The 16314-nt window shown below is 31.3% G+C and overlaps 1 protein-coding gene across 1 annotated transcript in view; it reads right to left on the bottom strand.

Moving 5' to 3' along the window:
- Positions 1–1186: 1186 nt before the first annotated feature.
- The window catches only part of TBCA (tubulin folding cofactor A), a 76984-nt gene continuing 61856 nt past the window's right edge, over positions 1187–16314 (bottom strand). Inside the window, exons 2-4 of the mRNA XM_051991830.1 lie at positions 7607–7712; positions 3581–3667; positions 1187–1455 (exon numbers count right to left, since the gene is read on the bottom strand). Coding sequence (XP_051847790.1) covers positions 1375–1455; positions 3581–3667; positions 7607–7712 — 274 coding nt within the window. The 3' untranslated portion in view covers positions 1187–1374. The remainder of the gene's footprint in view (positions 1456–3580; positions 3668–7606; positions 7713–16314) is intronic.

The following is a 16314-nucleotide window of genomic DNA, read 5'->3' as shown; positions in this document are numbered from 1 at the left end:
AACTTTTAAAAAGTTGAGTCTTTTTAAAAAAAGAATAGAAAATACTTCAAGCTTATTTTTGCTCTTAAAGGTGAGATTTTGGCAGAAATATCTGTTGCATGAAAAAATTTTATTTTGTTATAACTCCCCTATCTTCATAGTATTACATAGCAGGTTTTGAAAATATAGATATTATAGTTTACTTTAAAATTTATTCAGACACTTAAAAATACATAAACATATACATATATATTATTTTACTTGGATATTATGATTTTCATTGCTTAGTAGCTTCTATTTATTTACAATTTTCAAGATTAGATAAACCACTCTATTACACATTCCTACTTGGAATATAATCTATTACTTACATTTTATTATCTATTTCTTAAAGCAAAAAACATATTGCAGTGTTTTTCTGGCAATATTTTCCTAAATTTCAACTCTGTTAGTATTGGTCTTGGTTGCTAAGACTAATATCTCTTCCTATTGAAGTATGGTGATGCTAAGTTGGTATCCATGAAATCTAAACAAACTTTTAAAAGGTATTTTCTAAATAGTTTAAATCATATGTATTTTGCAAAATTAGTACAGATGTAGGATAACTTTATAGTTGGACTGCTAAAACTATATTAAAAAGATACATTGTTCCCTAGATTAGGACAGATAATCAAGAGTAGATTTTTTTTTAAACATTTATTTAATCAAATCACAACAGTATTTTTAAGAAGAGTCCTATTTTCAAATTCTCTGTTGTAGTTATTCTACACTTTTGTTCTTTCTGTTATATACTTATTACTTTTATCTTTTTATTCATCACATATAATGGTGTCATATTCATTTACCCAATTCCAGTTAGTGAAAATGTTAGGTCTTTCATTATGAAGGGAAAATATACATGGCATTATCCCCTGAGAACTGTCTTTCTTCCCCACCCCCATCCTCAGATGCTACACACACACACACACACACACACACACACCCCTTATTCAGAATATATAACACAAACTGGTCAAATTTTTATTTTCTGTATACAAAAAATTTTCTAAGCCAAAACACTTAACAGAATCATGATTTGGAAACAACATATCAAAGTAAAAATTCAAATGCAATTATTACTAATCTTACTTTTCAGGTATAAATAGGTTTTTTTTTTTTAAAGACAGCTTATTAGTCAATAAAACTCTACAAAATAATAAGCATCTAATATCAGGCTAAACCATTTATTTGATACATTTTTAAATTAAGTAAAGTCAAAGAGATGCAACTACATAAAGAAAAATGAATCACATTCTCACACTATTGGAACACAGAAAGAATGACCAACCATAATAAAATGTGGAATGGATCCCAGTGTTTAATGGGGAAAAAATTCATTCAGCAGAAAGAAACATTTTAAGCTTCTAACTTCACTGAATCCAGAACTGAACGAGCTTCTTTATATTCTTCAGCTTCTTCTAAGTCTTTTTCGTTTTCCTAAAATGAAATAATAAAAAATGAGTTTTTAAAATTCAATTAAGTTCAACAAGCATTTATTAAATGCCCACTATGAGCCCATTTGACACAATCATTTGTTGCAATTCCAGCATTATTAACATCCATGAAAATCTTACAATTCAAAGGGACTTGACTACCAGGTATCATGTTATATCTTTAGACATGGATCAATTAATTCAATCATGTCCCCTCTTTCAGGATAGGGAAGAGATGATATGTTTTATGAATATTACTGTATAAATAAATCATTTTAACGAATTTTTAAATAACAGTATAATGACAATTATGACATTGTCAGGAATTAAGGCATTAATCATATCTAAACAAATTCTCATAAAACATTTTTAAAATTCATTAATTTGGAATATTAAAATACATTTCATGTGAGAAAAGATAATTACTTCACTCTGTCTAACATTTTAGTTAAAATATATGACTTTTATCATCTGATCAAATTTTTAGAATTTTAAGAACATTTACAGATCTGGTACAATTTTTAATGTTTTTTGACAAATGTTTAATGTTTATGACAAAATATTCATGCCTTTAATGATGTCTTGGACAGTATGTATAAGGTATAATTCTAAGATAGTACTTCTAAGTGATTTTAAAGAATCAATCCCTTAGCTACTACTTCATGAAAGCAAATAAACATTCTAGCAATTAAGGGGTTAATGAGTATATTATGTTAGCCAAAACAGTACTTTAATATGTTAGATTCTCTTCATTATTGTGCCTCTGTTTCAAAACAGCCTCTTCCCATCTAATTGCCAATAATCCAGGATCTTTCTCTTTTACAATAGTTTTTAAAGATTCTTGAAAGGTTTGTGTTCAACAAATGATATAGAACTAGGGAAAATTATTAGTCAAATGATTTGGTAAAATTTGGAAATGTTACCAAGTGTAGATATCCAGGCTCAATGAAATATATATTTAAAGCAAATAAAGTCTACAAGCCTCAATACATATACATATATATACACCCACATATGTATACATACACATATACATACATATAACTGGCCTAAAATCTCTCACGAAGTAAAAAATAGCATGCTTTAATTTTTAAAAGATTACTTTGAAAAAAATATATAGGAAAATGACATTTCAGGAAAAAAACTATGTAGCTAATAATTAACTTTGGATAAAAAAAACAAATTAAAAGTAATGTGCCACTATAGCACATGGATGGAGCTGAAGACCTGGATCTGAGTTCCATTTTTGCCATGTTAACAATGTGAACCAGGGCAAGCCAACTTATTTCTCTGTAATTCAGGTAACTTAAGATTTTAAGTTACAAAACTACTGCCTATCTACTTTGATAAAAAGTTTGTCTACTAGAGTTCCCTATATGGAATTAATCATGTATCTGGATTTAAAAAAAAAAAGAGATTAGAATTCATCATGAAATTTATTAATTAATTATGGTGCAGTTCTTTTGTTCTTTGTGAATATTTTAGTAATGCTTGGAATTTTCTGTGTACAAAAACTGGAAAAGAATAAAATAAAAACTGCTTCACATTTTACAAAACAGAATCCTCTCTGAATTAGGAGGCTTTAATACCTGTATGTATGGTGAAAGTGCTTTTAATCTAGATCCAAATACTATTGAATGGGGAGGACACAGGTGGAATGTTTTATTTAGTTTTAAATCTTACACAACATAGTATCTGGTTCTGAAAATAATTTGGAACTCCTTTTTAAAAGTTCCATATTCATGTGAAACACTTAGACACTACACCTCAGATGAAAATACCATAATTGATATGTAGAATAAAATACTTAAAGAGGAAGTGAATGTAAACAAAACAAATATTTGCTAAAAGAAATGGTTAGAAAGAGTAGAAAGCATAGCTGCAAGCTCTGACAACTGGCTATCAATTCAAATTCACTTACATTTAATGTTAAGTTTGAAAATATTACTGCAGTTGGTAACTAAGACCAGGATCTATAATAGATATTTTGCAATGTAAAAATGTTATAATGCAGCTGAATTGAAAATTTTCAACTAGTCTTGAGTAACACTTATGAGATTTGAGTCTTCAATGTATTTTGTTGAAAAAGGTTTAAAAATATTAACTACAAAATTCCCTGCTTTACATACCACCAGCTGTAGAAGATCAGAACGTGCAGCTTCCAATCTGCGTTGGCAATCTGGAATCATCATTCGAGACTCTTGCAAGATTTCTGTCTATAAATATAATATTGTCAAGTGTCTAAATATGCAGGTATCTCAGAATATATTATATTCAAAACCTTTACGAAACATGTAGATGCTTTAGAGAAATTAAAAATTGTCAGAGGTTTTCTCATTTGAATATTCAACAAACAATATTCTACTTCTTCAACAATAAATTGCTTTAAATAATTATATTTGTCAAAATGAATGACATAAGAAAAACCTGATTGATTGACATTGTTTACAACTTACCATAAAATTTTAAGAATTGAGTTAAATAAATGAAGTATCTTTGTATTCATTCACCTTTTTCCATGTTAAGTGAAAATTAACAAATAAAAGCTTTCTAAAGCATGTTAGTTTAAAAAGGCTATTTAAAATAAACTATTTCTCCTGCTGTCACAAAGCACCTTCATCCAAAATGGGATCAGCTGGTTATATAAATATCTCCTGCATCTTTTGAGTAATAAAGAAAAACAGTGTTCAGATAATACCACATAGAGATAATTACTGCATGAAAAAAGTTATTGAGTTATTGATCACATCGTGTGCACACGGCAGGAGGTTCTCCCTGAAAGACAAAGGTAAAGAAAAATGAAAAGCCAAGACCAGCAGGTTCATATTTTTGATGCTTATCATGCATAAAAAGTTATTACTTATCCTTGTGCTTCATTTTAGGAAAGAGATTATTCTCACCATGCAGTTTGAGTCAAATTACCAACCTGGCACCCCTCTGAACCTGAACACTTGGCCATTCTGATTGAAAACACTACAGAATTAAATCCAGGATTATAGATTCTAGGGCATATTTTTTCTGGAATCAAAACCCATTGTTCTAACTTGATTATATGAAACATAGTACAAATGAAGCAAATCATGGTAGAAGAAAAAATAATTAAATCTATGACTGTGAAACCCAATCAATAAGTAGGAAAGATACATGATCACAAGATCTGTATTTTTCTTAAAATGAATGACACAATATTATGTGGGAGGAGTTTCTTCCTTAAGTTATACTAAGAAGAACCAATATTATGGCCCTACTATGAGCAAAGTCCTGTAGTGCTAAATGCTAAGCACTGTAGCAAAAGCAACATAGTAAAAATGTTTTAAAACCAGCCAATTATCTTTTTTGCAAAGAGGTCTGAAATATTAACCTGAAATATGAGATTTAAATTTCTATTACTCTTGTGGCTTGAACTGATTAAGAAATAAATGTCCACTTATCTTAGAAAAAAATATCGTACAACTGAAACAAATACAGAAGCAAAATTCCAATTTTATATATATATATTCTTCAAAAAATGCTTACTTTTTTTTTAACCAATTATTTTCAGTTCTAGGTATGTTTGCTAAGATTTTTAACTTATCACAAATCTTTCCCTATTTAAAAGTAGTTTATTACTTTTTCCACCCTGTAAAGCTGATTACTGAATTTACAACTCATTTGTGTGTGCAGTAATGGACAATATATATAAATAAAAGATTGTCAAATGTAGGATTTTGACTTCACCACATTACTTATCAAAGCAGGGGATCAGGAAGGCAGTATTCTTCATAAAAAACTGAATACCTACTGTATGTTTTCAAGTAAATCTCAATATTTTTTATTAGTAGGATATATATTTCAACAAATATTTCACCATTTTCTTTTGTTATTAATAGCTGTACACAAAAACTGTTCATTGAATTACACTAAATGAATAAAGAAGGCATGAAAAGCATAATGCTTTCATAATCAAGCTTACTGTTTTCACATATGCCAAAGAGAAAGAGAATGATGCTAATTAACTAATTTATTAATTGATGCTGTTAAAGAGAGACCTTTCTTTATCCTCACTGAGTAGGAGTTTTCAAATAGGTGGTTTCACATGATCCAATCAACAAGAGATTAAGTTGCTACTATATGGTAGACACCTAGCTATATATCTATGTATTATGGAAATACACAGTGAGGGCATGAGCTTAAGAAAAGCAGCACATATATGAAATATAAGAAATGTTGTGAAGGCAGAAATGAAAAGATTAAGCAATTGACTGACTATATGTGCGCTAATGGATAGTGAAGAATACAGGATAATGCTGGGATTAATAATCTGGCATTAAGCTATACAGCTATTAATTTAAAAAGGCTGAAACCTGATATGGACCCTTCCAGAGATCTAGTTTCACTTCAGCTTCCCAAATACCAAGCAGTATACTTACAGCTTCAATTTAAGAAGATGGCAATACAACTAAAAGCTAAGTCATCCTGACCTACATCATTTTGGCATTGGGGAAGGAGGGAGGAAGAAAAAAAAATTAGTATGCTTCAGTCTGTATTCAGACGCCACTTTCTCGAGAGGTGGATAACACTTTTTATCATGAACTTTTAGAACTTGTCTTAGATCAATGATGTATTACTAAGAAAAACTAAGTTGTTATTGTGTACAATAGATCTGCTCACCTTCATTGTCTTATCAGTTCAAGTAAGTCTTTCCAGCCACATACTTTCTTAATGCTTTTCTCTTTTGCTCTTTCTTGGTTTTAGAGAGATATTACTAATATTCTTTCACCATCCTTCTATGTAAAATTTTAAAATGAGTGTTTCCCAAATTAATGTATAAAAACACATTTCTGGCATTGAAATTTATTGACATAAAAAGTTGTTATCTGATGAGGACCAATGACATCATAATGTAATGTCTAGACTTGGGCATTAATTGGATTTAAGTGACAAAGAGTTTGCACAAAGTCATCAGACTCACTCTCTCTCCCAGGGGATTCAAATCCAGTGGTAAGACAAAAGTCAGAATGACAGGTCCTAGATGAAGTTGATGAACTTGGCATCTTTAATAGCTGACCAAGCTCTCAATACTCCAAAGCATTTGGTTTAGCCTGCCTTCATGGGCATTGAAATAAATTCTTCTCATCTATCCATTCTGCTGGAGTGGGGGGAGGGGGAGGGGTGAAGGAGTAGGGGGGGGGGACAGAAGGGACAGTGGTGTGGGGGGAAGTCTTCAGATATTTCAGATAGACTTTTCTTTAACTCAACCAATCTGTCTAAGGAAGAAGCTAAGAAAGAAAAGCACTGATTACCCGCAGTGAGCTTTCTGGTAGAGTAGGGGAGGAAAAAAAGGGGGCCTGCCCCTGAAAACATGGGATATATAATTTTGCCCCATTTTTTTTTAGAAGGACAATAATCATAGAATACTACAATAATGTCAGAATAAGTAGATGTATACTTGACATGATTATGTGTTATGTATTATAACATATTATGTGTCTAAACTATTTTCCCCCTTCATTTTAAAACATTTTTGTTAAAGGAAATGGGTCATAGGGAAATGAGAGTGAAGAAAGCAATAACAAAAAAGATCCTATATGATAAGACTTGGAAAATCCTAAAATTCAATTAAAAATTAGTGGAAACAAGAATTTTTAGCAAAGTAGCAGAATACAAAATAACTCACATAAATCACCAGTCTTTTTATATATCACTAACAAAAGCCTGAAAAAAGAGATTAACTACAGACAGCTATTTTTTTTTGGAAGCATACTTACCCATAATAAAACCAAGAATCACACGAACATAATTATAATACACCTTTTTTTGTTATTATTTATCTCTATCCCTAAGAAAGGTAAATGTTCCCTGAGGACAAGGGGTGCCTTACTTTTGTTTCTTTATCCCTGACCTTAGCATAATCCTTTACACATTTTAAATGATCAAGAAATATTTGCCGAATTTAAGTGAATAAATATACCATATAACAAGCAGTCTATGAATTATTCTCATACGTGTTATCTCATTTGTAATTCTCATGGGGTCATCCTCTTTAAAAATTACTCAGTTATTAGGTACTTCAATGTGATATTCTTCACATCAGTTTTTGTTTGGAAAAACATTTAAGTTAAATACATATTTGGTTTAATTAGTTTTCCTAATATTTATTAAAAATAGAATTTTACCTGCTTCTTAATAGCGTAGTTTTCAGCATCTTCAGCTTTCATTTTGTCAACTTTTTCTTCTTGTTGTTTTGCTTCTTTTTCATACATCATTTTTTCTTTGACCAACCTATAAATAAATCATATATGATTCTTTATAGTAAATGAATTTTCTTTTTCCTACAGAAAACTTGACATAGCTAGAAAACACAATTATGAAAACATAACAAAGATTCTTCCTTTTCCATTTATTTTAATACACATGTTGGGAGAGAAAAATCAAAGCAAAAGAGAAAAACCATGAGAAAGAGAAAAAAACAAAAAAGAAATGAAAATAGCATATGTGGATTTACATTCAGTTTCTCCAGTTCTTTATTTGGATGCAGATAACACAGATTCTTAAAACAAAAATCAATAGTAGACCAACTAGTTTGGGAAGATAAGAAGTATAGTGGTCCATTATGACTGCAACTGTAATAAAAATAAGTTATTTGTATTTAAATTCTTTGTTCATGATTACAAAATAATTAAAAAGTCTCAAATTTGAATTCAAAGTCTGTGCTCATTATACTATGATTTAATCCATCTTTGCACATTATAATCCATCACATAAAAGGATAGAACCAAAGTTAGAGGAAGTTTAAGGGCATGGAAGTTGAGCATGGAATTGGGAGAAAGTGGTATATTACTGACTTTATGAGTGGTTACCGGCTGAACATCTGATGACAGACCTGAATCTTAATGAAAATAGACTTCGGACAAAGTGTATAGTCCTTCTCCATCTCTGCATCTGTAGTTTTATAGCACCCTTGAAAAATAAGCTTAGCTCCACTAGCACTTGTCTTCAGAGATCCAGGCTTACCTTTATGCCATAATAAGGTAATAAGCAGTGCATTGTAAGATTTGAAATTAAAATCACCACACATTTTAATATATGGACTTCTTAAAAAGACAAAATAAAGTTTAAGACACAACAGCACTTGAATAAATTTCAACACAACACCTTAGTAAATGGGAAAAGTCAATTACCTAAATGTTGTCTCACACTCTAATGAGAAAGTAAGGGACAAGAAGAACTAAAGCCAAGATTTTGAATCATTAAAGATTAAATTATCTTCTGCCCATTGGATTTACAACGGAAAATATAAAGATTTTCAGCAAGGATTATAATAAAAGTTATTAGTTATTCTATCTAAGGGTCATTATGAGAAAAGTGTTCTGTAAATCTTAAAGCACTACATGAAAATGAATTATTAGCCTTAGTTAACCAGAAAATCCAATTAACCAGACTATAACTATCTATTTTCTCCCAAGTAATTTTATTGATATCTTTTGTTTATACATTCATTACCTTTTCCCAATGCATCTTACCCCTATAGAGTCATTCTTTATAGCAAAGAATAAAAAAGAGAAAACAAAAATGCTTGAGCAAAATTAACCAAAAACACACTGAAAAAGTCTGACATCTGCAGGGTTCCACATCTACAGTACAGTAACTCTTATTTAGGGTTAAATGCTAGGTACTATATTATGACATTCACTTTCAACATTTAAAAAAATTTACTGTAGTTCTTTCCATTGAAATTGTTGTGGTCATTGTACATAGTTTTTTTGGTTGTGTTTACTTCATTTTGCATCTATAGAAGTCTTCCTGTGTTTATATTCATCACATTCACAGTCTGTGGTACAGTAAAGTAGGCAACATGGTTTGGTAGGAAGATTATTGCATCTTTAATCAGGTCCTTATTTCAAATTCCATTTGTTTGCCTAGACCAAGAGCTCAACTTTTTAAAGTATTATGAACTCTTCTGGTAGTATGATGAAACTTGGGTGAAAATATAATGATGTATAATTTGTTTTCCTATCCAAGTTCACAAATCCTCTGAAATTTATCCATGGACCTCATAGTTAAAAATTTCTCTGTTAAGTCATGGGTAAAAAGAAATGGGTTTTTTGAGGGTACCGGAAGAAGAGAGAAATGCTGAATACAGACAGATTTTTTCACATACCTTAATAAAAACGAAATGATAGTGCTATCGACCACTTAAGAGTGCCCAGTGAATAATTATTCTTTTGTAAAGAAAATGTAATATACAATAATATGTATAATGTTATATATAATGTATATTACATGTAATATATGATAATATAATATATAGTATAAAAGATGATCTAGCATTGTCCTTTTCCCATGGAAATTCTTGAGACTTATTAGAACCATGTGGGACCAGAGCAGACCTCAGGGATAGTTTTAATCCAGGATCCAATCTGCTCTCTAGTCTTTCTAGCCTTTGCTATTTAAGCAGGTCAGTGTATTATCACCTCTTGTGCAGTATACAAAAATATTTACTGCAGGACAACTGGAAAAAGGAAACATGGAAATACTAAATTCATTATGCTGCTTGAAAGGATTGATTATTACTATTTTAAAGGACTTGAAATATAGTCATCTGAAAGCTGTTTATACTATGACAAATATTGTTTTTAGAGATTTGAAAGGAATTACATAAATATGAAGTTTTATTATTGATGCCTAAACATATCTTTTTTCATTATTTCATGATCTTGGAATAGGATTATTACTGGGCAGGGGTTCTAGATTTGGAATCTATGGACTTGAGTCTTAAAATATTTTGATCACTATATTTCAGTAGTAGTTTGCTTTAGCAATCCCAAATGTTCACAGGGACTGTGTTCAACCTGTGACAAAGCATTCTGAGCTCATATTGGTCTAATTAGTCACAGTCAGACACACTGTAACTCGACTAACACAGTGATGTCATTTTGGTTTTCTTCAAGAATGAAGAACAACCACCAGTTTCCTTTGTAATCCTATGTTTTATTTTATGCATTTAAAAATATTCTGAGAAGCAATCCATAAGCTGAAGTTCATCAAAAGATAAAATTAGAATACCATCTAATTCAGTTTCATTTTAGAGAGATGAAGAAATTGAAGCCCAAAAAGTTTAGGAAGAATGGTGAACAAGGAGTTCTGCCATTTAACTAAGGCAAGTCAACTACGCTTTTAGGGACTTGTTTACTGGATTATAAAATCAGAGTTGGACTGTATGACTTCTATGGTTCTTTCTAATTCTAGTTCAATAATCTTTAAGCCATCAGAACAAAGTCACACAGAGCTGGCAGAACTAGGTCTTCTAATTCAAATTTAAAATGTTTTCCCACATATAGAATTTTCATATAACCTAAGAAATCAAAAATATTTCTATGATCACAAAATCCGAGTCCCATATTTTTACAGAATAGAAAACTAAGGCTTAGAGGATAAATGACTTATTCAAACTCAATTCTTTCCTCTGCCATCCCCCTTTATTTTTCTTTTTGTGAAATTTATTTTGTGAAAGAAATGTGAATTCATTGGTCAAGGAAATACTTTGGAAACATCCATAACTGCTTTCTCTTTTTCAGTTATAGTTAAAAAATACAAGATTTCTAACTGTGTCAAGTAATGTGCTAAGTTCTGAGTACACAAACACAATTAAGTAAAATAGTTCTTGCCCTCAAAGTGCTTACACTTTGCTTTACCCACAACACATGTAATGTTGTTTACTCTTCCTTCTATGATGTCATGCATTCAAATGAATTAAGATTTGATGAGGAGGGCGCTAGAGGGCTGGGCAGGGTCACCAGCTTTACTTTCTCCTCCAGAATCATCTGGGTTCAATGGCCAGATACAGATCAGAACAACTGAATAAGGTTCTCTCCAAAGGGAGACCCTTAACCTTTATGGGAAGGAGAGAGGAAGGATGCAATTGAAGTTGTGACTTGCCCAGGATCACCCCTAATAAGTGTTAAATATGTCTGAAAACAATTCAAATACTGAGGAGGTACAGTAAGGACCACCCAGGATCTAGCAGCTTCCACATTAAAGGATTGAAGGGCCTGGAATCTGATATTCCAAAAGTCAAAGAAACTTGGAATGCAACCAAGAATAAAATACCCTCCTAAAGTGAGCATTTTCTTTCATGGAAGAAGATGGGTATTCAATGAAACAGGTGAATTCCATGTATTTAAAAGGACCAGAGCTAACCAAAAAATTTGACCCCCAAGAGAAGCATAAAAAGGTAAAAAGAATTACTGAGAACTGTATTTCTGTTATGGGTATAACATAGAGAGTGCAGGCATAATTGATTTTACTGATATAATATAAAAAAGAAACTAGAGGTGCAAAGGGGATAGTACCAGAAAAAGGGAAATGTGGAGGTAAAATCCAGGAAATTACATTCTCACAAAGAGGCAAAGGAAACCTATTAACATTTGAAGGAAAGAATCGGGAGGTGGATGAACACTGTGTGAATCTTTTCATCATCATTGATGATGGCTCATCAGATTTGGCTCAAAGAGAAAATATATTAGGCATATTTGGTTTACAGATAAACTTCTCTCACCTTATTGAAAAGAGGGAAAGGAAAGGCAAAAAGGGAAAAGGTAGGCTAAATAGGAGGGAAAACAGAACTACTAGGGGAAAGGTACAAGAAACGGGGAGGGCTGCTTGAGAGAAGTGGTGGTCATAAATTAAATACTGGGGAGGAGGGAAAGGGGAAAAGGAAAGGGAAAAGTATAATCTGGGGATAATAAGATGACAGGAAATACAGAATTAGTAGTTTTAATTCTAAATGTGAATAGGGTGAACTCTCCCATAAAGCAGAAGTACACAGAAGACTGGATTAAGTCAGAATCCCACAATATGTTGTTTACAAGAAACACATTTAAAGCAGAGGGATACATACAAAATAAAAGTATAAGGCTGGAGCAGAATCTATTATGCTTCAGATTAAGTTAAAAAAAGCAGGGATAGCCATCCTGATCTCAGATCAAGCAAAAGCAAAAGCTGATCTAATTATAAGAGATAAGGAAGAAAACTATGTCTTGCTAAAGGATACCATAAATAATGAAGCAATATCAATACTGAATATATATGCACCAAGTAGTATAGCATGAAAATTCCTCAAGGAGAAGTTAAGAGAGCTGCAAGACAAAATAGACAGCAAAACTGTAAACTAGAAAATCAAACCACAAAATAAATAAGAAAGAAGTTAAAGAGGTAAATAGAATATTAGAAGAGTTAGATATGATAAATCTTTGTAGAAAATTGAATGGAGATAGAAAGGAATACACTTCTTGGCAGTTCATGGAACCTAATACAAAAAAAGGCAGAAATAGTAAATGTATTTTTTTTTCAGATCATGATGCAATAAAAATTACATTCAATAAAAAGCTAGGGGAAAATAGACTAAAAAGTCATTGGAAACTAAATAATCTCATTCTAAAGAATGAATGAGTGAAACAGCAAATCATAGACACAATTAATAATTTCATCCAAGAGAATGACAATATTGAGACAACATACCAAAATTTATGGGATGCAGCCAAAACTGTAATAAGGGGAAATTTTATATCTCTAGATGTTTATTTGCATAAAATGGAGAAAGAGAAGATCAATGAATTGGGCTAACAACTAAAAAAGCTAGAAAAAGGGCAAATTTAAAAATCCCAAATATCAAACTTGAAATTCTAAAAATATAGAAGAGATTAATAAAATTGAAAGTAAAAAAAAACCTATTGAATTAATAAATAAAACTAAGAGTTGGCTTTATGAAAAAAACAACAAAATAGATAAATTTTTAGTTAATTTGAGTAGAAAAAGGAAAGAGGAAAATCAAATTGTTAGTCTCAAAAATGAAAAGGGAGCACTATCCACCAATGAAGAGGAAACCAGAGTAATAAATATCAGGAGAGTTCCTTTGCCCAACTGTATGCCAATAAATTTGACAACCTATGTGAAATGGAGGAATACCTACAAAATATAGATTTGCCCAGATTAACAGAAGAGGAAATAAATTGCTTAAATGGTCCCATTTTAGAAAAAGAAATAGAACAAGCTATTAATCATCAGCTCCCTAAGAAAAAATCCCCAGGACCAGATGGATTTACATGTGAATTCTACCAAATTAAAGAACAAGTAACTCAATACTATATAAACTATTTGAAAAAATAGGGAATGAAGGTCTCCTAATCAAATTCCTTTTATGACACAGACATGGTATTGATGCCTAAACCAGGTAGGATGAAAACAGAGAAAGAAAACTATAAACTAAGTCTCCCTAATGAATACTGATGCAAAAATTTTAAATAAAATATTAGTAAAGAGATTACAGAAAGTCATGCAAGTCATGCCGAGGATAATACACAACGACCAAGTGGGATTTATATCAGGAATGCAGGGCTGGTTCAGTATTAGGAAAACTATTAATATAACTGACTATAAAATTCATGTGATTATCTCAATAGATGCAGAAAAAGCATTGATAAAATCCAACACTCCTTCCCATTAAAAACACTAGTGAGTATAGGAATGGACTTTTAAGTATCTATTTTAAAATCATAAGTAAGCATCATATATAATGGGGATACACTGGAACCATTCCCACTAAGATCAGGAATGAAACAAGGTTGCTCACTATCACCATTATTATTCAATATCATATTAAAAATGCTAGTGTTGGCAATAAGAGATGAAAATGAGATTAAAGGAATTAGAGTAGGCAATGAGGAAATCAAATTATCACTCTTTGTAGATGATATGATTATATACTTAAAAAACCCCAGAAAATCAACTAAAAGCTATTAGCAAAGTTGCAGGATACAAAATAAATCCACATAAACCATAAGCATTTTTATATATTACTAACAAAATCCAACAGCAAGAGATACAAAGAGAAATTCCAATTAAAACAACCGTCAATAGTATAAAATATTTGGGAATCTACCTGCCAAAGGAAAATTAGGAACTATATGAGCAAAACTACAAAACATTTTCCACACAAATAAAGTCAGATCTCAAAATTGGAAAAGTATCAAATGCTTTTGGATAGGTCGAGCAAATATAATAATGATGATAACACATCTAAACTAATCTATTTAGTCCTATTCCAATCAAACTCCCAAGAAACTATTTTTTCTGACCTAGAAAAAAATAACAAAATTCATCTAGAAGAACAAAAGGTCAAGGATTTCAAAGAATTAATGAAGAGAAAAGCAAATGAATGGGGCCTTAGCTAAGAAATGGACTAGTTGATTAGTGGGATAGATTAGGTTCACAGGACAAAATAGCCAATAACTATAACAATCTAGTGTTTGACAAACCCAAAGACCCCAGATTTGGGAATAAGAATTCACTATTTGACAAAAACTGCTGGAAAATTGAAAACTAGTATGGCAGAAATTACGCAGTGATTCATACTTAACCACTGTATACCAAAGATAAGGTCAAAATAGGTTAATGATTTAGACATAAAGAATGATATTACAAATAAATTAGAAAAACATATAGGATAGTTTACTACTGGCTGAGACCTGTGGAGGAGGAAGCAATTTGTGACCAAAGAAGAACTAGAAATCATTATTTATCGCAAAATAGAAAATTTTGATTATATCAAGTTAAAAAGCTTTTGTACAAACAAAACTAATGCAGACAAGATTAGAAGGAAAGCAATAAACTGGGAAAATATTTTTACATTCAAAGGTTCTGATAAAGGCCTCATTTCCAAAATATATAGAGAATTGAGTCAAATTTATAAGAAATCAAGCCATTCTCCAGTTGATAAATGGTCAAAGTATATGAACAATTTTCAGATGAAGAAATTGAAACTATTTCTAGTTATATGAAAAGGTGCTCCAAATTACTTTTGATCAGAGAAATGCAAATTAAGACAACTCTTAAGATACCACTACATACCTCTCAGATTGGCTAAGATAACAGGAAAAGATAATGAGTGTGGATAATGATGAATTTGAGGGGATGTGGGAAAATTGGGTCACTGATACACTACACTGTTGGTGGAACTGTGAATGAATGCAACCATTCAGGAGAGCTATTTGGAACTATGCTCAAAAAGTTATCAAACTGTGCATACCCTTTGACCCAGCAGTGTTACTACTGGGCTTATATCCCAAAAAGATCTTAAAGGAGGGAAAGAGACCCACATGTGCAAAAATGTGACAGCTCTTTTTCTAGTGGCAAAGAAACTGGAAATTGAGTGGATGCCCATCAATTAGAGAATAACTGAATAAATTATGTGAATACTATGGAATACTACTGGTTCTGTAAGAAATGACCAGCAGGATGATTTCAGGGAGGCTTGGAGAGGCCTACATGAACTGATTCTAAGTGAAATGAGCAGAACCAGGAGATAATTATACATGGCAACAAGCAGACTACATAATGATCAATTCTGATGGATATGGCTTCTCTTTAACAATGAACTGATTCAGATCAATTTCAATTGTTCAGTAATGAGAGCCATGTACACCCCAGGGAGAGGACTGTTGGGACTGAGTGTAGACAATAATATAGCATTTTCACTCTTCCGGATGTTGTTTGCTTACATTTTTGTTTTCCTTCTCAGGTTTTTTTTTTTTTTTTCTTTCTAGGTACAATTTTTCTTGTGCAGCAAAATAACTGTATCGATATGTATACATATATTGAATTTAACATATATTTTTTAACATATATTGGAATACCTGCCATCTAGGGGAGGAAGGTGGGGGGGAAGGAGGGGAAAATTTGGAACAGAAGGTTTTGCAAGAGTCAATGTTGAAAAATTACCCATAAATGTTTTGTAAATAAAAAGCTATAATAAAAGAAAAAAAAAAAAGAAAGCAAAGTCAGTAGAACCAGGAGAATATTATATCATACACAGCAATACTGAAAT

This window comes from Antechinus flavipes, chromosome 1, assembly GCF_016432865.1.
Source record: "Antechinus flavipes isolate AdamAnt ecotype Samford, QLD, Australia chromosome 1, AdamAnt_v2, whole genome shotgun sequence".
NCBI classification, from domain to species: domain Eukaryota; kingdom Metazoa; phylum Chordata; class Mammalia; order Dasyuromorphia; family Dasyuridae; genus Antechinus; species Antechinus flavipes.
The sequence above is the reverse complement of the archived record's forward strand: the minus strand, read 5'-3'. Positions and strand labels throughout refer to the sequence as shown.